General features: G+C 39.5%; 1 protein-coding gene across 3 annotated transcripts; it reads left to right on the top strand.

Moving 5' to 3' along the window:
• Positions 1-1382: 1382 nt before the first annotated feature.
• Positions 1383-23041, top strand: hdc (histidine decarboxylase). Of its 3 annotated transcripts, XM_022250809.2 has the most exons (14): positions 1383-1918; positions 2066-2138; positions 2416-2588; positions 7019-7132; positions 7501-7552; positions 8040-8110; positions 12351-12494; positions 13423-13566; positions 15526-15592; positions 17035-17197; positions 17668-17758; positions 19224-19322; positions 19481-19582; positions 19699-23041. In XM_022250809.2, the coding sequence occupies exons 2-14, from the start codon at positions 2111-2113 to the stop codon at positions 20497-20499; spliced, it is 2049 nt and encodes a 682-aa protein (XP_022106501.1). In that variant the 5' UTR covers positions 1383-1918; positions 2066-2110; the 3' UTR covers positions 20500-23041. The 3 variants fall into 3 exon arrangements, with proteins under 3 accessions (XP_022106501.1, XP_022106500.1, XP_086996400.1); XM_022250808.2 differs by having other exon boundaries at positions 1385-2138; XM_087140274.1 differs by lacking the exons at positions 1383-1918; positions 2066-2138; positions 2416-2588 and adding an exon at positions 2610-5207.
• Positions 23042-27160: the final 4119 nt, after the last annotated feature.

Raw genomic sequence — 27160 nt, 5'->3', positions numbered from 1 at the left:
GCGTTCGTTGCCTAAATGAAGCCCTGCGATTGTGTCTTCTGCACGGGTTCCGCGGCATCGGGCAGGGTGTATTCAGAGGTAACACTGTTAATAATACACTAGTGTCAAAACAAAACCTTTTGGTGTTATCAGATGTCCACACCAAATGCGTTACCTTAACACCGCTGGAGTTACTCTATACACCTACAAGTGTTACAGTGCAGTGTTAAAAGTAACATCAACTGTTTTGAAACGATACCAGGAAATGTTAACACCGGTGAAAAGTGTTGGCATATTCCTCTAATCAGAACTATTTTGCAGTGTATTGAAAAAATCACAGATACATGATCAGAGACCGACCGATCGGACGACGGGAAGTTATCCACGTGTTTAAAAAGAGGAAAAGTTGTCCTAACGGAGACCAGAGAGCTACGCTGTGCAAATTACGGGATAACTAGACATTTACAGGATAACTAGACATCTGAACAAGACAAAAATAATTTCAGTTTAACCACAATGCAGTTGCTTCAGGAAAGAGAGACCCTATCTCAACGAGCCCTAGTGGATGGAATCCGGTTGAACAATGACATACACGGGCCAATGAACGTGCGACACCAGAGATGAAAGTAGGCCTATGTAAGAGCTCTGGGACACAAAACAAACCATGATATTCTCGCAATCTGGGTTTTCACGAGAATGTGGAACACGTAAATATGAAGCCAGCGCTGAACCAAAGGCCATCCTGATGGTCATTAGCTTGCAAAGGTTTTTAAAGCCAGATTCATGAATTTAAAAATCAGGTTCGCTGTGATTTTATTCTGTCACAGCAATATATTGCTTAACCGAAAGTCCAGTTGATATTCGAATAGTGTAGAATTTAGTAGGGTTTAATGGTGTCGATAAAAATCATTTTATGATATGTCAAGGAACGATATTCACTTTTAATGACGCTGTTGCATGAAATGGCTCAATATCTCTGTAAAAAAATTGCACTTTTGGATTTATCATGTGTGTCATTACAAACGTCCATTGCAAATATATATGTTGGGTAGATCTTCAGGAAAACACCTTAAAGAAATATTTTCAACGATATGTGTTGTATTCTACTTTGGCAACACGCGGTGCGGCGTCTCCATGTGAGACTACGGCATGCACAAGTACCGAACACTGGCTACAGCTCTCCACCGCTGCCTCTTATAGTCAAAAATCGAGGCCGTATCGAAGGAGACAGGACCAGATTATGGCTACTCTTGTCATGCACCGCCCCATGCAATCCCATGTATTAACTAACTTAATACACCGGCAGTGCTGGGTGGACATACGTGGCGGACGTGCACAACGGTCACGTTCACAGAGTTCTCAATATTCATTTGGGTCATTTTATAAATTTGGGGTCCAAAGTGTGACATTTTCCGTCCCTGTTATCTCTGACATGTCTACCATCTGACATCTCTGACAAGGGATGTATCACTGAAATCGATTTCCAACTATTTTTATTTGTTTGGCAGATAATTTCCAGTGCTTATTCAGTCTTGGAAATTAAACAATGAGTTCTAAACATTAAAAATAATATGCCAGAAATAACAGGGACGGGAAATAATAGACCCCAAATTTATATTACCCATTCGTGCTTTTGTCTGTGTTATGTGTGAATTAGTCATACGGGTGGTGGCGTTGTCTGTTATAAATTATACAGCTTTATGATTTGTGCAGAATAATGCCTATTTCATTGAGCTGTCATTTTTGTCCTAACGGTCGCCCATAAGGTTATGAAGCTATGCGTGTGCCCACAACACGTGCCTACAACACACCCAGTCATCTCGTTATAAAGCTTTCAACCATTGACTGTCACGTAAAGGAGTGAACACTTGTGGGTTGTGTGCATCAAACGTTTGCTCGAAGGGCCGGGCACGTAGTGTGGAAGTTCTTTCAATGCCTCGTATGTTATGGGTCACGTTTTATCAAACAAATCAAATATTCCACTGCAAACAGATCGAATGTTTTGTTGGGAGCAAACTGTGAAGTACACTTCTGCTGTGGTGCTAAATCAGGAATCTTTCTTTCCTTATCTTACTTTGTGGACGAGGACCGGTGGTGTCCGTGTGGAAGCATTCCTTTGGTTGATACAGCCATGGATGCACTGGAATATCAACGACGAGGTAAGTCAGTGGTGTGAACTGAAATGATTCGGCCAGCTACAAAGCATATCGGTGACTACGTTTAATTTGATTCTCGTGTACAGGACACTTCAGAGTACATTATTACACACATTTGTTCCTATCAAGCCATTTATGGGCTCACAGTTTGTTTTTACATAGTTCGAACGCCGCCATACTGAACAATTTGAGACTCTTGATAACAGGCATTTGTATTTTGCAGCTTTTTGCGATCTTTGTATTGCTTATACGAAAGCATGTTTATGGAATTTCTTCTCAGGAAAGGAGGTTGTTGATTTCATTGTGGAGTATCTGACTACCATACGGACACGACGTACATTCCCCGATGTGCAACCGGGCTACATGAAGAGGTTGGTACCCGATGTGGCTCCTCAAGAGGGTGAAAAATGGGAAGACATCTTCAAAGATGTGGAGCGGGTTATCCTGCCAGGGGTAAGTTTTTTAAGCGAAAGAAATTCCTCCGTCGAATGCTGAGTACATTTACTCATGTTTACTTGTCTGGGTCGGATTAATTGTGTAATAGACAATGGAAAAGAGTGCTAGGTCCAACTCAGCCTGACAGAAATTTCTTAGCGCTAAGAAGCGTTAAAGTTACGCATTTTATATTGATGATAGGCTGCTTAGTACTAACTAACGTCTATGACCGTAGAGTCGCCCTATCCCGTTTCGCTACCTATTGTCAAGTCTGATTTTTCACAGTAGGCCTACGTGGCAAAATGGCGGACCTGGAGACTTTTACAGTCACGGACGTTAGTCTAAAGCATTCCCAGAATTGAACATTCAAAGAGAGAGAGACGCAAAAAGGCACCTTTGTCACCCTTCACATTTTTGTATTCTTTCTAATACGTATGTGTTTAGTCCTGTTTCCTTTTTGTCTGTCATCGTTTTATACTATCAGTTTAAACGGAAGAAGGTTATAAGGATGAAAACAATGCACAGTTTGTATAAATATTTACGAATAAAACCAACTTAATCCTATTGCATGAGACGCTTGCTAGTTACAAAAATACAAAGAAAATATATGTTTATGAATTACAAGATAATTAACGGTTACAGCTTTCACTCCCACAGGAATTGGCTTAGGTATATTCAGAAGAAAGTAAAAATATATAAAATCTGGAATTTATTTCTATATTTCAGGTCTTATGACTGACCGGTCACACTAGGTGATATTAAGGCAGCAATAATAATGATCAATTTATTTTAATATTTATTATTTTATGTAACAAAATGCATTGATAAGAATATTGGAAATTCAGGGGTTCTTTTATTGAGGACGGCCTTCACCGATCTCATGAAATCCCATCTATTCAAGTCAACAATATGGCTAAAAACACAATACGACGACGTTGTTGGTGGCAGCTATCACAAATGTTGTTATTCTGGAATAGAAAAGCAAAAGAGAGAAATAGAACGTTTAATAAATACTAAGAACAATCGGACGATTTCGCTAATCAGTGTGGCGAAGAAACCGGAAAGATATGTAAACTCAAAAACATTTTAGATAAAAGCTGGTTTTGGGGGGCAATTTTTGGAAAATGCACCCATGAAACTTGTGTGCGAGATAACTAAAAAATCACTGTTTTGTTTCAACTAAATCCAGGAAAGTGCAGTCAGATGTAATACGCACTGAATTTAATTGACGTTTCGAAATCGAAGGAACAATCGCAATCCTCGTTAATACTTCGTTACTCTCCAACTTCCAAATAGTTACGTTAATTGGAAATAGCCTTGTGAGTTGACCCACGCTCGGCCTGTTAACAAACGGTTATAACAAACCGTAATTCTTTTCAAATGTAATAATTCATCCTTGTGAAACTCAGTTGTCTGACTTTATGAAGTCTTTCCCACACATAAAATGACTGGTATAAATTGTCTACTGTTATTTAACATTTTCAGTAAATCAAGCTAGCCCAGGGTAAACAAAAGTGAAGATAAAACTCAAAGAGGTACAAGACTTTGGAAAACCCTACGGCTCAGTAATGTACTTGGTTGATTTAAATCTCTTTTAAGACCACTTCATCTCATTTGAGACATTTCCGTTACAGCGCTTCTTTAAATATTAAAATCAATTAAAGAAAATTTGTTTGCCAGAAAGTCGACCGTTCAGTGTGTTGTCACAAGCTAGAATGACTGCTGGCAGCCACACCTAGCTCTGTACCCGCATGTACAATGCCTTTTCCCCTTCCTTCAACCATCCGCTTCTTCCACGTTTTTGCATTCCACGCTTCTCAAACTCAAACGCAAAACCTACTCAAGCGTATTATCTTTCGTGCATCGCACTGACGTGTTCCTGGCTGTACATCGTAATACGCGTAACGCCTGAAAATAAATTTATTTGGCTTAATAGGCAATTGTTTCCCACGCTTTGTTATTTATGGTCAAGGGTGCGATTCATTTATGAGTTGAAAAAGTAAAATATGTGGAACGTTTGAGTGAGGGATAAACAATTGGATGCTCATGATGATTGAAGTAACCAAGTGGTGTATTGAAACACTGAATTACTGAACAGCTCGCGATATCGCTACTTTACAAAAAGTTGATTGCACAAATTAGATATAGGGCAAACCCTGAATCTACTTAACAATGATTGAGGCCCAGCATATAGGCAATTATTCAAGGAAGATCAGTTTGACTGCATTGGAAAATAAGTTATCTGGGAGGCAGCAAATATGCCACAAATTTTAGCAATAACAAAAATAATATTCTCTGTTTTTGATGTTGGAAAAGCTAGCAACAGTACTATTGGCAATGCTCAAATGTTGATTTTTCTGCAATGGATACAATATATACAAACACAAGCACATGAAAATTTGACGTGGAATAGTTTTGAGCAACTACCCGCGCAGGATGTAAAAATGCCAGGGTTTCAGACGTCCCTCTCCCTGTGAGATGAACTCATTTCAAGTTTTCAGAGCTTCAGGTGCCAGTTTATTTCAATATATTTTGGGCGAATGACGTCACGCACATCGTCTCTTCAGTAACTATCTGCGTATTGACATCTTGTGTGCTGTTGGCCGCCATCTGGACCCTTACTGCTATGGAAACTAGGTATGACGGAGAGAAATCCCATCTAAATGATTGTCCGGAATCTTCCCTTGAGGAAGATCACTCTAAATCAAAATTAGTTAAATCTATCTTACCTTGGGATTGTGTGCATGAAAGTAACCAATATTGTGTCCTATAGATCCACTATCAATTGTATTGCACTCCGCTTTGGTGCTTACTTACTACATCAGAACTCTTTACAGTCGTTATGTTTTCATTTATAGTTTAATATTATCTGTACAGCCTCTGGTAAAGCATCATATCTATAAAAAAAAAGGTTAGGGCTCCTCTTGAATAGAGTTCAGCAACTATGAGTCTCCTTTTGTAACTCCTTTCATGGAACAAGTAACTTAATTTGGAAGGCAGAGTATATGGGCCATGTCAACTACTTTTGTCAATAGTGTATATACATGCACACTACTAAAGTATATACATGTACACCACTAAACTATATACCTGCACACCACTGAACTATACACATGCACGCCACTAAACTATATACCTGCACACCACTAAACTATACACATGCACGCCACTAAACTATATACCTGCACACCATTAAACTATACACATGCACGCCACTAAATTATAGACCTATACATGCACACCACTAAACTATATACATGCACACCACTAAACTATATACCTGCACACCACTAAACTGTATACATGCACACCACTAAACTATATACATGCACACCACTAAACTATATACATGTACATGCACACCACTAAACTATTTACTTGAATACCACTTAACTCAGCAACGTCCTTTTCACCATTTTTATGATGACCCTTAAACGTGATTTTGGCCACCTTAGACGAAGGCCTCAAATGGTACAACTATTCGTTGATTCCTCATCCATCCTTGTTGACTTTTGGAAAAGACAAACTATTTTGGCAAATCTTGTTTTGGGGGCAGTTGATTGCGGCTTTGAGTTTTCAAAATACATGTACTTGCTTTTTGGTTTAGAAATAAACTTGCTTGACAAAACTGAGTTCCATCAATTTGGGGTCATTTTAATTGCTAGTCCGTAGTCAACATGCATCAGCTACTCTGAAGGGTCACGTATTTCCCTTCTCAACTTGCACTCAATACAATGGCTATAAATAATGAAAAAGACACAAAGTACACAGACATTGACATGTTCCAACGTTGAGGAGACTCCACAGCTATTGAACGATGGAGACACATGAAAGTTCTTCCATTGATGACACTTTGTTCAAACTTTGTCCAGACAAGGACAATTTCTTTTTCCTAGTGGATGTTTAATTATAAGTACAAAATAAATCATATAGTTAAAAGAGACCCCACTGTGCCGGCTCAACACCCACGCAGTCACATGCGCATCTCCGTTCAGTTACATCACTTTTATATTACACTATTCTTAAGCTAGTTTGTTTTTGCTAGTAATCATCCTGGACGTGTGGGAGCATACCTGTGCTTTTAATAATTTCACACTATATAATTTTTGCCTTTAAAACGCGGTCAACTTATTGAAATGTAAGCATCTGCACAGGTGTTTTACACCTCCGCACAACCAGATTTTCAATCTGATCTTGGTTTAATAATGGTCCCGCATTATTTACGCCTGATGTGCGGTTAGTATAGTTTTAATAAAAGGAGAAGAGGACTTTTTCAGTTTGTTTTAAAGATGGCTGCCATTCTTTGGTATGTTTTTCAGCAACCATGAGTGTCTCTACTGTACAAACACGTAATAAATAAACAAAATTGTTCGACAAAAGAACTTAACATGTTTCAAGTGGTTCACAGGTGTACAGTATGTATTGTTTTATTGTATATTTTTCTATAGGTCACCCACTGGCAGAGCCCTCACATGCATGCTTACTTCCCTGCATTAAATAGCTTTCCTTCGTTGCTTGGAGATATGGTTGCAGACGCAATCAGTTGTCTAGGATTCACATGGGTAGGTAGGCTAGATGTAACTTATCAAGGTGTTATGAACATCAGCCTAGAGGCCGGTTTACACTTGACGTCAAAGCCAACACAAATGCAAAATTATAACAAAGGTCAGAAAAGTTAAGAACATTTCATCTCAAGCGAAGGTAGCTACAGATGTTTCTCTTCCACCGTTTCTTGAATTTTCATTTCATCAATTCGTTTTCTTCCTTGTTATAAAGCGTGCAATTCATATATTTAACTCTATTCTATTCGAGTGCGTTCAGGGAATACATGTGTAAGTCAGAAAAGTTACCGTCGTAGTTTTGTGTTAATTCAGGGTTTTGTATCACCTTCTTGAATCTAATGCTGTTACATTTTTAACATTCAATATAGGCGTCGAGTCCAGCGTGCACTGAACTGGAAATCATTGTTATGGACTGGCTAGGTAAAGTTCATTTGTATAAACCAGTAAAAAGTACATCCCCAGTCAATCATAAGGAATACAAAAATTAGATTTCATTTCAAAGACTGCAAAGTTAAATTGACTTCAATTTAATTCTATACTGTTTCGAGAATTTGAAAGACTAAAGTTACTCTGACTTTAAAATACTATTTTAAAACATTTTACATTGTTAGTTTTTAATGAAATCTATGATTCTAATTGCCCAAAAATCACCAATTCCATTTCATGGAAACAAGTTTCTTGTTATTTTATTTGACATTTGAAAAAAATTGAGAATGATTTTCAATGCTATTTAGAAGTAGAGTATGGGTGGACCAGTCCACTCTCTTTTCCTTCACTTCCCACATTATTCAGAACAAAAATATTGATTTGACAGATACAACTGTAGAAAAGCCTATCACTTCACAACCCAAGAGTTGGTTCGACTTTTAAAGTATGTATTGTTATACGTGTATTATTTGTGCACCAGGTGCAATGATTGGCCTGCCACCGTGTTTTATGCACCGAAACGAAAATGGAAAAGGAGGAGGCGTTCTACAGGTCAGTATATGGCTAGATAGAAGGTTTCATTTTATTCAGTTTATTTCATTTACTATCACTTATCAGAATGATGTGCCATTCCTACTGTATGGCACCTTGAATGCTTCATTTGTAGCTCGCGCTTAATAAGCCTTTTCGACCAATGAATTACTGCATCTTGCCAAACGTTAGTTTGAGTGTCACTCATTCTACTCCAAGCAAGCTCCGCATAAGAGCGCGCGTCTATCACATGGACTAGCCAAAAACGCATGCACGCCTCAAGTTAAAAATGTTGGAATGGGTGTGGCACAAACGCATTAATGATGTTTACTATTAGTCTGTTGGGTCATACGCAAAGCTGTAAGTGAAGAGTTGAAGCAATATTGTCAGAAGCATTGTTGAAAGTGTTGTTTGTAAGACACTTTGGTAAGCAGTTGTTAGGAGATGAACATTTGCTGTTGGTTTTGGTTCAAGAGTTGAAAGTCGGGGACACTCTGCTGAAACCGAAAAAGACAATGCATGTTACAGATCGTGCATCAAACAGCCCCAGTTAAGTTAAGATAACTGGAACTTTAACCACCTGTTTCGAGTAGTAAATTTATTAAATCCGAGTGATTGCTGTCATTGACAAGTACATGTTTTTGGTTTAGCATTTAAATGATTGAAAACAGACAAGATGCCCGAAGGTTTTAGGAGTCATTTGTAACTCTCAGTGAAATTGTTGGCACATGCTGCTAAAACATGGTCACCCGAGCGTCTGCAACTGCACAATGATGTGCCAGCACTGTGAAACCGCTGGGCAAGTTTTTGCCCAACGTTGGGTACCAGATGAATCGCCTAATTGTTGGGCAAACAGATTACCTCACCGCGTTGGGTCTTTCCTGATATATGGGCAAACTTGTTTCATTTTACACAACGGTTGTAGAAAATGTTATTGGTACTATCATTATTTTACCTAGCGGTTTTGTTTTCTCTCTCTCTTTTTGCCATGCACCGGACAGCAATTCAAGTACATAACGTGGTTGTTTTGGGTTACATTTCTTTGCAGTGAAAGCATTTTTCTGTGCAGTGAAGGTTCATGTACCAGTGAAGCTTTTTGTCTTTCCATAACGTCCTCGGGGCAAACTGTATCAACTCGTTTAAACAGTCAGTGCCCTCTGCCGAGGGCTTTGACCAGATCTCAGAATTTCGAACATCGTGGATTATTAACTTAACAATGGGAACCATTATGTTGAAAATAGATGGTTTGTTCTTCATATCTTCATAAAGTGGCCCAATATTGCAACGCAATACTTTCGTAATTAGTTTATTCTCGTCATGTGCTAATGGGAAAGATGTGATTACAATACTCTTTCCAATCCACACCTCTTGTTGTCCTTGTCATCAATGCAGATGTGAACAATGAGTCCGCACATTCACGCAGATGAAATGATACAGACAAAGCGACCACCAATCACCAAAAAGCAATGAAGCCAACGCGACTGGCATTTTTGGCCTTCAAAAGGACGATTGCCACATTCGGTGCAGCGGGGCGCACAGCATTTTTAAAGTTTTAAAAGGATTATTGGACGGTATAGCTTTTAAGTGATTTATGGGTAACAGATTTCATTTTACTTTCGTACCCCAGGCCTAAAAGGTTGCACGTATAGAGCCAAACTTTCACCAAAATGCCTGTAGCATGCCTGAGCAAATTTTTGGCCCTCGAAGATGACTCCGGCGATGTTTCACTGGGGCTTTTCCAAAGGCTGTCTTTTAATTGGGGAAGACACAGTGTGGGTTTGTATAGAAGCGGCAGTGGCTCTGTACAGTTGTCACAATGCTTACACAAATGGGGCGGGGTGCGTACGTCATGCGTACAGAGGGGGAGGGTGTTCGAGCCAGTGTTATACGCAAACCGAAAATTTGCCTTTAATGAACCTCCATCATATCAATACCCTTTAATTGCTCACACAAATAAATACCACAGTCAGCTTTTGTGCGTCAAAAACCATTCCAACACAGTAAAAGTCGACGTCTGACGATTTTTTTTAATCATTGCTACCCTAATGCGTATGCAAACGGGGGGTGGAGCCACTGCGAATGCCATACGCACAGGCGGAGGGGCTGGAGGCACAGCGTACGCCATGCGCACAGGGGAGGGGCTGGAGGCACAGCGTACGCCATGCGTACAGGGGAGGGGCTGGAGGCACAGCGTACGCCATGCGTACAGGGGAGGGGCTGGAGGCACAGCGTACGCCATGCGTACAGGGGAGGGGCTGGAGGCACAGCGTACGCCATGCGTACAGGGGAGGGGCTGGAGGCACAGCGTACGCCATGCGCACAGGGGAGGGGCTGGAGGCACAGCGTACGCCATGCGTACAGGGGAGGGGCTGGAGGCACAGCGTACGCCATGCGCACAGGCGGAGGGGGTCCAAAAGTCGGCATTTTGTACGTACGTATTTTACGGACGGCCCTCACCAACATTGGGCGTGGTCCACTGAAAATGTAAAGTTGATAACGTCGCCATAGTCACCAGATTCATCTAAGAAAATCAATTCATTTTTCCCCCATATTAAATGGCACAATCGATGTCTAGATTCCCTTTTTAATTCAATATTTTGGCTATTTTCACTCACTAAGAAAATATTGGGAAATGATAGGCAAAGTAACCTTTCTTTAAAAAATTGCTATTTTTGGAAACCTACAGAGATGAGGACACGGGGGAAAAGTGCATATAGCGATAATAAAGTAAAAAATGTAGCGTTACAAAACACGGGGGGATTAATGCAAGCAAACACGTTATATGAACGAAATATAAACAAAACATACACATTACAATATCCACACGTATTTAGTTTGGTATGATGACTTACGTTTGGTTCTCATTGGTCTGTAAAAACTTGGATCTGCTTTATTTTAAACTGTGAACTCTTCATCGGGCGTTTGGACGAAAACCTGACAAGACGAAACGACGAAATAATGAAGTTGAGATCGATACACGTCTCAGTGAAATTCATCCATGAATTACGTCACACGCGGCTACGGGCGTAACCATGGCCCAGCAACGCCTGTGGAGGTGACAGAGCGCTAAGTGTTGGTCACCACATAACGGAAATGACAAGAGCTGATGGTAGGCCTCCGGTAGTGCTGAAATAATCGACTCATCACGCTTAATATCCCATCTTGCACCTGGTCCTCCCTCCTTGCTTAATCGAATGGAAATGACATTCCATTCAACATAATCTTGTTTTGTGTAAGTTCCCCTGCCTCTCTTTGAGTAAGCATTATCGCCGGCCCTCCGAACTGAGTGCTCTAGGTATCTACGGACGTGCACACCAAGGTAGTTTACTATCGCCCTCATATAGCAGTAATTAAGTGCCGTCTAAAAATACGCTCCAATCAATATTAGTTTGTCAAACTGTGGAAATTAAACTGAACGGGTAGTGTATGCATGACAATGTAACTGCATACTGCAAAATATCAATGCATCATGGATAACTGGCAATGAGCAGGTGCACTTGTAACTACAGGAAATACGAAAAGAAATCAACGGATATGTGTACTTACGTAAAATGATGTAGTATGATACGTCTAGAACATTCTCTTGCGTCCAACTTTATATTTACACACTAATGCCCTCTCTTTTCTTCATTTCGAACCATTGTGGGTTCGAATTGATAGTTTGCTTGAATGTATCAGTCAGTAACGGTTAAATTATACAAGCTTTCCGGCTTAACTGTCGCAGGACAATGGTACCTTTCGTTAACTTTTGGACATGACTAAATATAACTTTCAAATAGAGAAAATCTTAGAACGTAACTCTGTTCTGTTTTGCTGATGCTTTTACCCCCACTTATTCCCCAGTTGAAGTGAAGATATAAAGCTATGGCTATAACCCCCTCCCCCCATTACACCTGCGGTCAATTTGCTGTCTCCCTTTGTTGGCCTGTTGTCTGGCTGAACAACACACAATGGAACTTTCAAAGTCTGTTTGGCTGTTTCATGTCCTTCCGGGCGTAAACAGTCATCACAAATTAGCACAATAACAACGACCACCACAGCACCAAACCACAATCACAACATCCACAACCAACAACCAAAACAAGACCAAAAATGTTTCTTTTTTGGCAAACTATTTCTTTGATATTTTGTGCTTGAAGTTTTAAAAGCACAGATGTCGTACCCACAAAAAGCCATACAGCAAAACGAATGCCCTTGAAATAGTACTCAAGTCGGTCTTAGTAGTAACAATTGAAATCCTTGAACTTTCTCTTTTTTGTAGGGTACATTGAGTGAGGCAACCTTGGTAGCGATATTTGCAGCCCGCTATCGAGCTATCAACAGAGAGAGAGAGCGGGAAAATCTATCTGATGACATCAGCGATGGAGCTATCTGCTCCCGTCTTGTTGTCTATTGCTCTGATCAGGTGTGTGAAAATCCCGTATATGCAGGTCATTCTGTAATTTGATCTTTATTAGAAATCGATGTCTGCAAATCAGTGCCTCTTTCTCAGTGACAGAGGGACCTTTACAACGCGGAATTTCGAGTTGGTACCGAGAGTCTGTAAAACGTGTAATACTGATGCTTTTTATAATGCTGATGTAGTGTCTGAGTGTTTTTGTTTTACATATGTTTTAATTACAAAGTAATCGCAGAACATTAAAATGACAAATGCAATTTTTTAAATTAAACTTTAGAGGCTCTCTGCTAATTTCAGTACTCTCAGGACATGGTCGTACCTGATGGTACCCCAAACGATTCGGGGGTGTGAAAAGTAGCAGTGGATTAGGTACATAACATTCAGTACATTCGGGACAACTAAGGTGAATAATATCAGACATTGTCCATTTCTCTATCGAAAATGAATACTGAATACATGGTCCTCCATTATTATGTAAATCTAAATCGTACATGTGCAATAAAATTAAATGCAGCACATTTTGTGCTGAACTGCTGAAGTTTAACACTGAATGTTATACTTTCTTGTTGATGAGCTGTGTGTCGATTTCAGATATTGGGGGGGGGGCGCAATTTGGTCTAAGTACCATCTGATTTCAACAAAAGATGTAGCCTATGGGAATTATTTTAATACCCTTCGGGATCATTTGCATATTGACCAGAGCATAATACGTTGAATTTTTCAATGATTTTATTTAAAGTATCAAGTTCGTTCATGATATTGAATCTCGTGCCAACAATACGACTACTAACTTTCAACGCTATGTAATAGTTATTAAGTGCCAAGTAGATTTTGTATACGAAAAATTTACTGCAAGGAAACTTTGCCTTTTTATTCACCTTTGTCTTACGTTGGCCCAAAGTTATGGTCGTGTCTTTTGTTTACACACCTACAGGCCCATTCTTCTGTCGAAAAAAATGCACTGATTTCACTAGTCAAACTAAGACGCATACAATCAGATGAACGGTACTCTTTGCGTGGCACTACTCTGAGGAAGGCCATAGATGAAGACGAGAAGAAAGGACTCATTCCATTCTTTGTAAGTAAATGAAAAGTGCCTTACTTCCCAAAGTTTTACTCTAGTTATCATAACATCTACTGTCACCTGAATTATTCTTTCAATAAAGTAGGAACAAGACCGTAATTTGTAACATTAAAAAGTGGATCAGTAAAACTCCAGTTGGCGATGTCCAGCGGTACCGTCCGTCAGAGTTGTACCAGCGGTAAACCTGGCGACCCTCTTTGGCAAAACTTGGTTGTCTGGCCCACTGGATAGCTGACAGAAAAATACACTGTTAAAAACGTCTATTAAATAACAGTTGATTCTATTGTCTGTTGGCATTACAGAAGTTGCTGTTTGGGGATAGCACATTCTACTGCCAATTCTTCTCTAAGTACTGACAGGAGATTCTAATTGTATTTATGATTTATGGCATGGTAATCCGTGCGTATGGATTACTATTTCCTAGTACGGATTACTACTGTACATACGGTTTTGTAAATAATGATCCCAGGCACTGATGGCATTCAAAATTCTGTCTTGAGCAGAAGCATCCGCTCATCGGTAGAAAAGAGCCATGCTGGTGGGGAGTGTTGTTTTGTTTGGTGGCAGGACGCGTACACAACGCATATAGTGCATTGTCAATCGGGAACCAGCAAGGTGGGGCTCCTACTAAAGGAGCCTCCGTTGCTAGGAAATCGTACCCTCTCTTGGTCTCGCTCGGGCCCCATGAACTGAAGTAAAGTCATGTAATGTAACATATGTAGATTACTAATCCGTACGTACGGTTTCGTAATCCGTACGTACGAATTATTTTTTTCTCTTACCGTGTCCTAAATACACTTCCATACAGAAAAAAATGGGACAGTAGAATGTACTGTCCCCAAACAGCAACTTCTGTAAGGCAGTTGACAATAGAATCTACTGGTTAACAGACAATTTTCAAAAGTGTGGCTGCAAAGTAAGGCTTGATCATCAGAAGGCCATTACTATACTTAATTGATGGCCAGCTACTGATGCCTGCACCAGAGAAATGCTAATGACACACATCAATAGAATATTAAGCTAAATGATGGGAATCTTCAGTGGTTTCTTGCGCGTCAAGCCTGTACTTTGCCACTGTAGTAACAAAAACGGTATAAGACTGAGATAAAGCCAGGGGTTCTAAAACAATCTACAATGCCTGCCCATGATTGGATTGTTCTGAAGTATGGCCAAATGCTCTATAAACACATTTGCACCACAGCAATGTATCAAACGTGGAAAGTAATCAATAATTTTGCCATTCCGACGGTAGCTTGCCTCGTTTTGAGGAATCGAGGAGGCCATTGGCGTCCCACAAACAGCTGCTGACACTGCTTGTGCTGTCGATTTGACGTCAGTATACCCGTCTGATGGCCCGATGGGCTTGGGGTGGTAGGAACAGATTGTGAATTCGGAATGATTAGGTGGGGATTTGATCGATTTTTGCGCACTCCTTAAATCTGCTGATTTCGCCAGTTCTTGCCTCCCTGTGGGCATTTTCTCCCCACCAAACTGGTGATGGGCAAATGATGATTGGAACTCATTGGCATCATTTAAGACTTCCAGCTGTTAAAACGTTTCTTTATAAATGTGGAACTAAATTGTGATCTGGAGTACTTGGTGTAAAATTATAGCTGACAGTTGTGGAGGACCATATTCTTAGACGACGGAAAACTTCAATTAAAACTATCAATTAGGGGTGTTGGAATAAGACGATCATTCGGATTGATGTGAATTGCTCACGTGACCATCTTAAAGGTTGGAAGTAAATATAAATTACAAAGAGTGAGCATCTTAAGTGCTTTTAAGATTTGACTGAAAATATCTTGGTTCAGAATGGTTCATTTGAAATCTAAATCCTCGTTAAATGGTTGGAATTCTGCCTATTTTGACCAAGGTTTTCATTGTATTCACCTTGACAAAAGCTGGAGTCGAGATAATTCTGTAATTCCACATTCTGATTTGCATGTATAGGTGTGCGCTACCCTGGGAACTACGGGAGTCTGTGCTTTTGATAATTTGGATGAAATTGGTGAAGTGTGTGAGTATAGTTACAAAGAAACATTCTTTATCAATATAAAAGGTATAAATTGAAGGTATTGTAAACTTAGCCTTTTATAGGGTGAGGGGCAACTATTTGTATAAGGGGGATTTTATGTCCACCTTGCCATAGAATTACTGTGACCATTTGTCATTGGAAAAAACTAAGATGACTCCTGACATATATATTTTGATAAAAAATATTGTATGTCTGCTTTTTTCTAGATGTAGAACATTTCTTTAGTGGCATGGTAGTCTTGAGATTTACTTTAGGGTTGGTACAAAGGACCTGTCATCGAAGGTCCAGGCCAAAGTTTTATACAAATTGACACACTGTTAAAACAAAAGTAGTTACATCAACACATGACCTTTTCATGAAAATTCACATTAAATAAGTTACCTGCATGACATAAATCTTTTGCTTTGTCTTCAATCAACAGTCCCACGCATATATTTCAAAATGGCTGCCACCATCCCCTAAAAGTGTAAATTTACAATGGCTCCATGCCTGAATTTCCTGATGATGTTTTTATCCACCTCGAGCAGAAGCTTACCCCCATTAGTTAAAAAGTGCCATGTTGGTGGGAGTATTCATTTTGTTGATAGCGACGCGACCGTAACTTGTGCATTTCATAGTCGTTAGTGAACCAGCGACATGCAGTGCCGTCCAATGGAGCCTCTGTTTCCAGAGTTGTGTATACACTGTTCTGTTCGTTGCTAGGAAATTGCGCCCTCTATAAGGACAACATGAAAGGTTTCATGCGGTATGCAATGGTTACCAAAATATAACAAGATTGGTACGATAACTGCCTCAATTTAACAATGGCTGCAATACCCTGGAAGGGTGGTTTTTGCAATGGCTCCTGATCTTTTAAAATATTCACTTTATATGTATATGAGACATTTAATGCTTTGATGACAAATGGTCACAATGGGCCTATAGCACGGTGACCATGATCTTTTAAAATATTCACTTTATATGTATATGAGACATTTAATGCTTTAATGACAAATGGTCACAATGGGCCTATAGCACGGTGACCATGATAATCCCCATTTTTTAAATGGCTGTTACGCCCCCAAAACTGGGGGTTAAAGTCTGCACATCTGACAAATTCTCATTAACATTGAAACGTCGTAGCAAAGTTCATTTGTTAATGCAAGGTGGCCACGATAGGCCCATGGCACAGTAGGCACAAGAAGACTTTTTTCCAAAACGGCTGCCACGCCCTAAAAGTTGAGTTAACGATGGTTCAACATCTGAAACAGGTTTTTTCTTATAATTAAACATCAGACATAAGAAATTATCCTTTTGTAATTAATGTTTCATTGTGGTTGCCTTTTTAAAGTATCACGAATTCATTTATTTTTTTCAGAAAGATTATTCTCTGTTTTAAGGTTGTTCTTCTTCCAAACTCGATGTCATTTTTTATTATGACTCAGGTAAAGAGAAAAAGCTTTGGTTACACGTCGATGCAGCTTATGCCGGCACTGCCTTCCTCTGCCCCGAGTATCGCACTCACTTGCATGGGGTTGACAAGGCAGATACCTTTGCCTTCAATCCCAGTAAATGGATGATGGTACATTTTGACTGCACGGCATTGTGGTAAGCTAGCCCAAATTTGGTGTGTGAGAAAAACGCTGATTTGATTGAAAATAAGCAAATTATTGAGGCATCACTTTTTACAGGTGTAAATGACATGGTCGTGACCACGGAGTATGATGATAAAGTAGATTTTGTGTCGGTACAATGTAAAAAGGTGCTTAATTTTGCGTTGATATTTTGCCCGATGTTGGTAAAAATATCAACTTAGCAACCTTTGAGCAAAGTTTTCTAAATATATTTGGTCAATGTTTGACCAACGGTGACGGAAAATTGACCAACAATGTGGCAGCTTCAACCAAGGCTGGGCAAACAACAAATGCCCAACACTGTTTTGACCAATGTTTTATTACAGAGTATTGGATTGAGTTTCTCTATGTTTGGTATCAGAGATTTGAAGAATACTTCATCAGCACAATTTTCACACTTATGCATGAATTACAAATGCACTGGTAATTTTATACTATATTTAGGGTGAAAGATCGCGAGGTCTTGGAGAAGACTTTCTGTGTTAATCCTCTCTACCTTAAACATGAGAAGCAAGGGATGGCTGTTGACTTCATGGTAAGAGGGTTGATTGAAAGCCTTCCTAATTCCTGACGATGGAGGTGAAGTCTGACCTAAAGTACATGTACATACGACTAGAATCAAGTACTGGATCTCTCCTTTTAATTTGACCATTCGAACTTAACCACACGACTACTTTATCTTGAACAGGACTCTAAGGACGTAGTTTTCTTGGTCCCCTTATACCACTTTTGATATGAGCGTGCATGTCATAGGATTATGAGAAATAGGTTTGCGGGTATACCATGGAATCAATCTCTTTTGGGCGAGGTGTGGTTCTTAAAAGAACCGGTGAGTGTTGACTTTTAAGAACCACAGCTCGCCCAAAAGAGGTTAATTCCATGGTGTACCCGCATACCTATTTCTCATGTCTCCTCCACCCATTCAAAGCTTCAAATCCTAGTTAAGTCATAGGATTTCTCTTCCCTGGGTAATTGAGGATAAAATACCATGCAACCTTTCCTTGAGCAGTCTATATTATAGGAGAAATGTAGTACAATCATATTTCAGCATCAGCAGATATGGAAATAATGCAAACACACACGCTATCTTGTGACGTAGAGTAAAGCCTAGTTTCCATTTCGTCTTAACGAGGCACAGAGAGCAAACACGGACACAAACAGTCTGGAAAGTTGGATGCAAAGTAACCGACTGTTTGCGTCGAGCCGCTAAATTAGGTCCATGTAAACATGCAAGCTACCATGACAGACTTATAACGATTTCTCTAAGGCTTGATTGCTTCACTTTTGCCGATTTTAACGACATCATGGTGTTACCAACTATAAGGGCATTTGACAAAATCAGTTTTTGGACGCCTTTTTGTTCAACGCTTTTGTGGAGTAGCGTCACGCTTCGTCTCTTCTGTGATTGTCTGCGTATTGTCATCGTACGCACTACCAGAGATCGTAATTATGGAAATTTGGCTTGAAGAATTTGAGCGTGCTCTTTATAATGCCACCTGTGTGCCAGTTTATATTTCAGCGAGTTAGAGGATATAGCAAAAGGTGTTGTAAATGGTAAAAATTAAAATAGAAAAAAAGTTTTCTAGCACGAGGTTACCCTTTTCAAAATAGAAACTTCTTTAATTTTAGCCATAGGTCTTTTTACAGTTCTACCCGGTTTCATGGCAAATTTCAAAACGGGTTGCGCCGTTCTTTCTGAATTTCTTGTCCTTGTCAACTTTCAATGAAAGTGTTATTCAACCAGACATCCTCATTTGCATAAGGGGGATAAACCCTTTCTAGAGAGGTCCTCAGATTTTCACCCTTGGGTAGCAATTGTACTCTAGTGCTGACAAGTTGTGTTCTTTGCATCGTCGGCTTATACATTGCATACAACGCAGTTTATGTTCCATGTCCAATTAACAGTTTTAGGAATAAAAATACAAGACCACCGAAATGTTTTAGTATGTTACAATTATGCACTGATCCATCTGTGGATGCGAAATGTTGTCCATCCGCAGAACTGGCAGATTCCTTTGAGTCGTCGTTTCAGGGCCATTAAGCTATGGTTTGTCATCCGATCGTTTGGCATCAAGGGCTTACAAGAGCATGTTCGCAAGGTAAAGACTTTTGGCACAGAAATTCTGCCTGGCTAGTTTGTCCTCCCGTTTTTGAGCTGGATTAATTTCTAAATGAACCAATCGCTCGACACTTGCAAAATACAATCATGATGCAACGCAGAGCTTTGTTTAATACTTTAATTTCCCTTTTCGGTCAGGGGGTTCGTCTAGCAAAGTACTTCGAGTCCTTACTCCGGACAGAGCCGATATTTGAAATTCCAGTTGAATGCAACCTCAGTTTGGTTGTCTTCCGACTTAAGGTACGGTATTAAGCAACCCTTTATGAAAAGCCTTTCTTTTAATAAGGTATATCTTTTCTTGTTAAAATACACGATTTTCGATTCCACACCATAGCTATTAATTTCTACACATTCAGGGAAAGAACTTTTTGACGGAAGAATTGCTTCGACGACTCAATGCCACTGGCAAACTGTACGTTGTGCCCGCGGCAATCAACGGCCTTTACGTCATTAGATTCTCCGTGACGTCATTCTATACTACTGAAGAAGATATACAGAAGGATTGGAGGTTGATCTGCAGCATGGGTAATGCCGTCATGCGATGTCTGAGTCCTCTTAGACGCCGGATAGCCTCATGGCCTGCTGCAGCAGCATTTGAAGCACGACCAGACGTCTACATGGCACTCTATACCGAGTCAAAGATGGCAGCATTAGCAATACCTGATGAGGCAGATGGCTACTCAAGTGACACTGATGGAATTGACCTTCGGAAGAGTCCCAGTCTCTATCCACGGAAGCCATTTTCTGTGCAAGAGAAATTGTCACCCGAATCCGAAGAAAATTCCGGAGAAGACTGTCCAAATGGCGCTTGTATGATGAATGGCCGGTCAAACGGTCTTGGAGATGAGGACAATAAGAGTCAAGATGATGTGTTTTACCATCCCACTAAGGGCTCCGTTTCCCTTGGTGGGTCTATGCCACAGCTGAATGGGTTATCTGTCGAGGTCACTAAAAGTGTTGTCGTCCAAAACAACGAGAAGAAAATGGGGCTCTATGATATCCAGAATGGCTTAGACGATAAGCCTACCCAAGTGTCGATTGCCAGTAGAGGACGTTTTGGCGCCCTCAGCGTGGCTAAGGAGAGCACATACACTGGAGTGGTGAATATCTGTCACTGCTCAGCCAAAGAAGATACCAACACTCTTGAAGAAAACTAGATCATGCTTGTAATAAGCCGGTTAAAGAATCATGGTATTTTTAAAATTGTAGACAGTGATGTATCAAAATACAGTACCTACAATTACCATCTGCATGAGCGAATAAACAGGCTTCCTCTCATCCGTTCAATTTGCCTTCCTGACTTTACACGTTCGTGCAACCTGCACGAAGAGACAACATTACTGGGGTATAATTAGATTCAAGCACATGTTCTTAAGCTCAAGGCCAACGCGCATGTTGACAAGCCACGACACTGTTGTAGTTGGAGTTGGATAGGTGTTTAAAACGGGCGTTCGACCTGCGCGTGAGCGTGGTACCTTTTTCACTAATGGCCTTTAGTTCTGGGTTACGGATCAGTGACTGATCCCAAATTTGACAGTTGCAATGGACCTTATTCAGGGGCGTCATTTTCGATCTCGTGGAATGTAGCATATTCAATGTAATCTGTTAAAGGGGTGGTGTCAGACTATTTTGGGTTCCAAGCTTCAATCAGCTTTGTTTCAGTGTAGCATTTATATTTAATCTAAGGCCGGCCAATCACAAAGTTTAAAGGACATATATTCTAAACGACTGTTTAATGACTTTTATTTTGTTGCTTTATTTCTATCTTTAGGTTCCCCAAATAAAAAGTTAACCTCACTTTCATTTTAAGATTGCTAACACACGAATGCGGCGTGTTAACGTGTGTTCCTCTCCAATGACAATCCGCATGTTCAAGCCACACACGTCATATGCGTGTGCTCATATGTTGGACTGTTTTTACACATATCAGATAAAAATCGCGGCTGTGATTTATCAGAGCAATACCGGCAGACCATAATGGGTAAAGAGGCGCGCGATTTATTCAATGATCGGTATAATTCATTCATACACAAAAACACGGACAAAAAGCACACTGATGATAAACATACATCGTCATTATCGATTATCCTGAATGAGATGAGTAATTACTGGAAAGTCTTCATTCTTTGTCTAGTTTGGTCATGCCATAATGGTATATTAAACCGTGATTCTTGAAACGCATGCAAAGATGCTCCAATGTACATGACATTGTATTTATTTAATGGAGAAAATGCATTGTTTTACTCGTGTTTGAAGCTGTCGTGTTTAAGTGTCGGTGTCAAAGAAAATAGTGAAGCCTGAAAGAAAATATACGCAATATAAAATACTATAATGATACATATGGCAAAGGTGTATTGTATGTTATTGTGCAGTTTAATGTCATCGTGTTTTTAGCAGTAAATTTATTGAAAAATATATTATGTAGCAAATCAAATGGTGCAAAACTTGTGATAACTATATTTATCATAATGATTTATGAAATATACAATGTTAAAGTAATTATTGATATTCTAAAAGTAAAATGTGTTCCCATTTAAAGATCAATATTAATTCCCAGCATCGGGAGGGAAAGTGGCAATTTAAAATGACAATTAAATGTTGCTGTTCAACATGCGTGACTTACGCAAAAGTTTTCCTTTAAAATATTTACAACGAAGTCATTTTATTTCGCTGAGCGTCTTTGGTTTATTTTTGCATATTGTGACTTTTTTCTTTCTCCAACCATGACTTTGCTTTTTAAATAAACTTATTATTCCAGCATCTCTCATAAACTACTTTACAGTTGCTTGGAAATATCTTATCCGTTACCATAGCAACCTAATAAGATTTACATTACACCTGGAGAATTAGATACAAATAAATTTATCTAATTAATTTTGTTACATCAGATTGCAACAAATACGCAGATTCCTTAATGGCGTACACCAAGGTCTGGGGGACAAAATGCATATTTTTTTCTCACGACTGTGAAAAGAATAAAGATGGTGGCATTTCTAAAATGCTGGCGCTTCCAATCCCTTAATAAAAAAACAAAATAAATTAATTTACTTAAAAGGACCAAATATTTCCCCCGCCCCATGGACACTGCACTGCAAAAAATGATCAGTCTGTTCTGACAAATAATGTATTCATTAATTAAGGGATCTGTTTTCACAGACATTCGATGGTTTTTATGTTTACTTTTTGTATTAATGTTCCTGTTAGTATGGATTCAATTTTTTTCTGGCCGTAGAAATTATTTCAATAATGCAACTACTTTTGGTTCTGAATTATGGATTACTGGGATTAATCGTGAATTTGACCTGCTGTTTGGCGTCTCATTATCAATAACTTTATTTTCTTGCCTGAGTGTCTCTGTTCGGTTTTTTGTTGTTCTTGTCGTGTCTGTTTGAATTTTTACTTTGTAGGGACAGTTTTAATTATATATAACGGGTTTGCCCTTACCCAACGTATATTTAGGGCAAACCCGTTATATATAATTAACATCTCCCCAACGCAAAAATACATCTTGATAATAGGGACAGTTTTTATTAACAAAATTAATGGTTTTAAGTAATGTATATTCATATTATGCTTAAAATATCAATGTAAAGGTGTGGGTATATTATTTATTTAAACTCGGTATTGAGAGTATTGTGTAACGTACATCAATTTCTGTTCTGAATGGGAAATAAAATAGTTGATATCCATTTCTCCAAACCATTGTTCATGGTTGTGATTCACTTGCATCTCTTTCAGCTTTCTGTCGAATGAAAATATACAGCTAACTTTGGAAGATAACAGGCTGTCCTTGTGATGACAAAATGCATTTTTTGTGACTGCTTTTTACGATGTGTTTCGCATCCCTGAGCTTTCTTTGCTCATTTGACCTAGAACGCTATTCTGATGAAGCATATATTTTTCTAAGTGCTTCAAAGATGACATTTTGAATTTAAGAGTTTGCGGAAAAAGAAAATCATGATACGGAAAGGGTCGAAATCATCCTTCATTGCAGAAATTCTTCATCAGAATCCGAACGAATTATGAAAGAACCATTTGAAGAACTTGTTGAAATAGACCTGCATTATTCTACAGAGCCCCGTACGATGTTCTATAAATTAGGGATCCAAGTTTATTCGTGTCCCTGTCACATCTGACATATGATTTTGTTATTCAGAACACATTCTCCAATTTCCAAGAGTGATGAAGTAATGCAGATTACCAGTTAATTGAAAAATTATAAAACAGTTTGAAATCGATTCAGTGATATTTCCAGGTAAATTGATAAAGGTTATGAATAAATGTATAGATATTGGCGCAAATAGCCTGAGTAGCTGAAAGTGATAGCCTGAGTAGCTGAAAGCGATAGCCTGAGTAGCTGAAAGCGATAGCCTGAGTAGCAGAAAGTAATAGCCTGAGTAGCTGAAAGTGATAGCCTGAGTAGCTGAAAGCGATAGCCTGAGTAGCTGAAAGTGATAGCCTGAGTAGCTGAAAGCGATAGCCTGAGTAGCTGAAAGCGATAGCCTGAGTAGCTGAAAGCGATAGCCTGAGTAGCTGAAAGCGATAGCCTGAGTAGCTGAAAGCGATAGCCTGAGTAGCAGAAAGTAATAGCCCGAGTAGCTGAAAGTGATAGCCTGAGTAGCTGAAAGCAATAGCCTGAGTAGCTGAAAGCGATAGCCTGAGTAGCTGAAAGCGATAGCCTGAGTAGCTGAAAGCGATAGCCTGAGTAGATGAAAGTGATAGCCTGAGTAGCTGAAAGCGATAGCCTGAGTAGCTGAAAGCGATAGCCTGAGTAGATGAAAGTAATAGCCTGAGTAGCTGAAAGCGATATTAAAACAAAACAACAGCATTTATCTTGTCAGGGTTTTTGACGTCATTATGTTATAGGTCTATCAATTTCATTATTTTTCTGATGGGTGGATACGTGTTTATCAATAAGACAACACTCTTGAATTGTAAGGTAATTGTAGCGTTCGATCTGTGCTAATACGTGAACGTTGTACAACTTCAATTTTTCAAAGATCAATGCAGTGATGGGGGCGCTGTATTCGATTCAAGATCTAAAATCCAACACTCACTAGGCGAACTTGATTTGGCGAAGATTGGGCATTGACCGGAGGTGCCGTTCGATATTCTAAAATAATTTCTGGATGTTCTGGCAGCGTTATGCTTTGTACAGACCTATTCACTGCAGATTTTCAAAATTCTAGAATTAAAAAGAAATAGGCTCTTTTTCATTTGCTTAAATTTTCATGATGCTTAAATTACTTATGCTTCTATCGTAACAAGTTCCAATGTAGGTAACTTTTTTGTGATACATTAAACAGTATAAATGGTTAATTAAGAACGGTCCCAGCTGTACCATCTGGCCTGACACCACTTCGGGACATATACGCCCATATTCCAGCAACAAGATAAATCCACGGCTTTTCAAGTATACACGGCGTACATGTAAGTATACAAGTACATATTTCCACGAGTTCAATGTAGTGCTATCTATCGTTAGAACTTGTGTCTGCTTTCATTGAACAGCGCTGCTTTTTAACACTGTTTTCAGCATGGATGCCAAGAGACCTTTTAAAATCAGTTTTCCCCACTCTCTGACCTTGCAACAATACTGCAGCTAAGACGAAGTATTAATAATGCATGCTGCATTAATATGACAAAGTGGTAACTACTCCCGAACAGAAATGCATTACGAAAACATCTTGCAGTCTATCGGCACATTTGGAAAGTACCACAATTGTACAAACATCCTTTTGTCCATGATACAACTTCCTGCAGCCTTTCATTTCTTAGCTCAAGTGTTTCTAACGGTAAAAAACCAATCATTGGTGCAAGGTACCGTTAAGCGAAGCTATCAACTGCAGCCAATTTCAGCTATACTCTCTGCCTGCCTGTCAGAAGGCACAGAAAAACGGCCAAGACTGTGATGGGAACCAAGTGTACTCCTCGTGCGAGCGCTATGTGACTGGTAAGGACGAAACTGACCGAGCTGCGAATTCCACGGCCATCATCGCTTGTGATGCTGGGTGGGATTTTGACTGATCCCGCTGCAGATCCACCATCAACGAAGAGGTAAAATTGATTGATAACATAATTATTCACAATTGATGTAAGTGCTGCAGTTTGGATATTGCACAACAATTAAAAAATCCTGGAGATGTTTGGATGTTGGTTGGTCTGTGTCCACGCTTGCTCAATGTTTAAATATTACATGGAGTTAAAATATACCCTAATGGAACCTTTCACAATGTCTTTTGAAGGCCAATCATCGCTTTGCTCAGTTTCAGATATAATTTTGAACAATTTTAGATATTGCAGTTTCACAAATGAGATGATATTTTCCGTCGAAGGAGGGCGTTCTTCTTCAGTCTTTCAGTAGTCATCATCTCATCCACTGTGCCGAGTTCTGCGCCAAACTTACGGTTCACCACAGCGGCTTGTGGTTTGGGGGCCTTGCTGATAGATGACTTTGTCATCAGTAAGTCAGTCAGCCACAGTAAATACAAGGTGATTAAACACAAGCGTACTAAAATCTCTTAATCAAATTATTAAGAAGGAAGGTTTAGCTCGCACTCCATTCTGGAGATTCTTACGAGGGTCAATCTGCTCCGGGAATGTGACGACTACACGATTAAATGAAACGAAATATATTATCACACAAACGTAACATAATTTAATTCAACAAAACTTGTTCCACACATCACAACACGACGTGGCTCAAGGACAGGGTGACGACCACAGCCCTACACGACCACGCCCGTTTGCCTTATATACACTAAGCCAAGAACCTTAATCTATGCTAAATCACATTCCTCACTGGCATAGGCTAAATAGTTTACATAACATACGCCCCTTTTTCTTCTAAATCGGCTCCTGCGACACGATATTTCCCATAAGTCTTGTGTGAATTCAGACCACTTAAAAGATGAAAAATGCCGGCCGGGCTTACAGAGAAGTTTTAGTTCAAACGACAAAACTTAAGGATTTTCCAAGGACTGTCTGCGATCAGGGCTGTAGGCACATATAAAAACTAACTAAATAGGCCTATTTAGATAAACGAGTCTTCATTTCCTCAAACAAATATCAAATGTATTTTATTCAAAACTTACATATATATCTACAAGGGCCCTTTAATTCTTTCTTTTTTTAATCCAACGCATTGATGTACATTGTAGCCACTATTAAAATTAAATGAAACTTATTTAATAATCCGCACAGGGTGAATTTTTAGATGGTGTTAGAAGGTGTTAAACTGGCTCCCTAGTATTATACTTTGAAGGGAAAGTCCTTCCATTTGATGAGATTCGATTTGAATTGAATTTTCCACGAATGTCTTTTTCAACTTCATACTCCTGCTCGTCAGAAGCTGGAGTGGGTAGTCCTGATATATTTAAGTGGTTCGTCTACTTTCGTGGAGTGCTTCGCTATTAACGGCTGGAAAGAATGCACGGGAAGATCAGAGTCGCATACGTCCGGAAGAGGGGGACTATGAAGCTCATCTGGAGTAACTTGACTTGATGGACGCCTGTACTAATCATATTCGAATTTCATGCGATTGACATGAATCGGAGATGATACAAATTTATTGTTCTCCAGGCTTCTAACCATGAAGTTTGTAGGTCCAGTTTATTTCACAAGACAGTAAGTAAGGTCCACACCACGGCTGATTTAATCTCCTAGATAGCCCAGATTGTGTAGTCGGAAAGAATATAAACACACTACCTCCAACGTGGTCCTCAACGTTTGTTGTGTGATTATCGAAGTGCTCCTTCATTACAGCCTGGTTTTTCTGGAGATGCTGTTTTGACACCTCACGGAACGTCTCCAGCTGAT

This window comes from Acanthaster planci, linkage group LG08, assembly GCF_054643075.1.
Source record: "Acanthaster planci isolate LZ-2023a linkage group LG08, COTS_SCS, whole genome shotgun sequence".
NCBI classification, from domain to species: Eukaryota; Metazoa; Echinodermata; class Asteroidea; order Valvatida; family Acanthasteridae; genus Acanthaster; species Acanthaster planci.
Note: the sequence above shows the minus strand (reverse complement) of the source record. Positions and strands in the feature narration are given on the sequence as shown.

What these genes read in the sequence shown, in the direction of transcription:
- hdc (XM_022250809.2), top strand. Translation starts at nt 2,111, where the DNA reads ATGGATGCACTGGAATATCAACGACGAG. An exon ending in AGCGGGTTATCCTGCCAGGG is followed by an intron (nt 2,589 to 7,018) that starts GTAAGTTTTTTA and finishes ATTTTTCTATAG; the next exon opens with GTCACCCACTGGCAGAGCCC. An exon ending in GGATGAAATTGGTGAAGTGT is followed by an intron (nt 15,593 to 17,034) that starts GTGAGTATAGTT and finishes ATTATGACTCAG; the next exon opens with GTAAAGAGAAAAAGCTTTGG.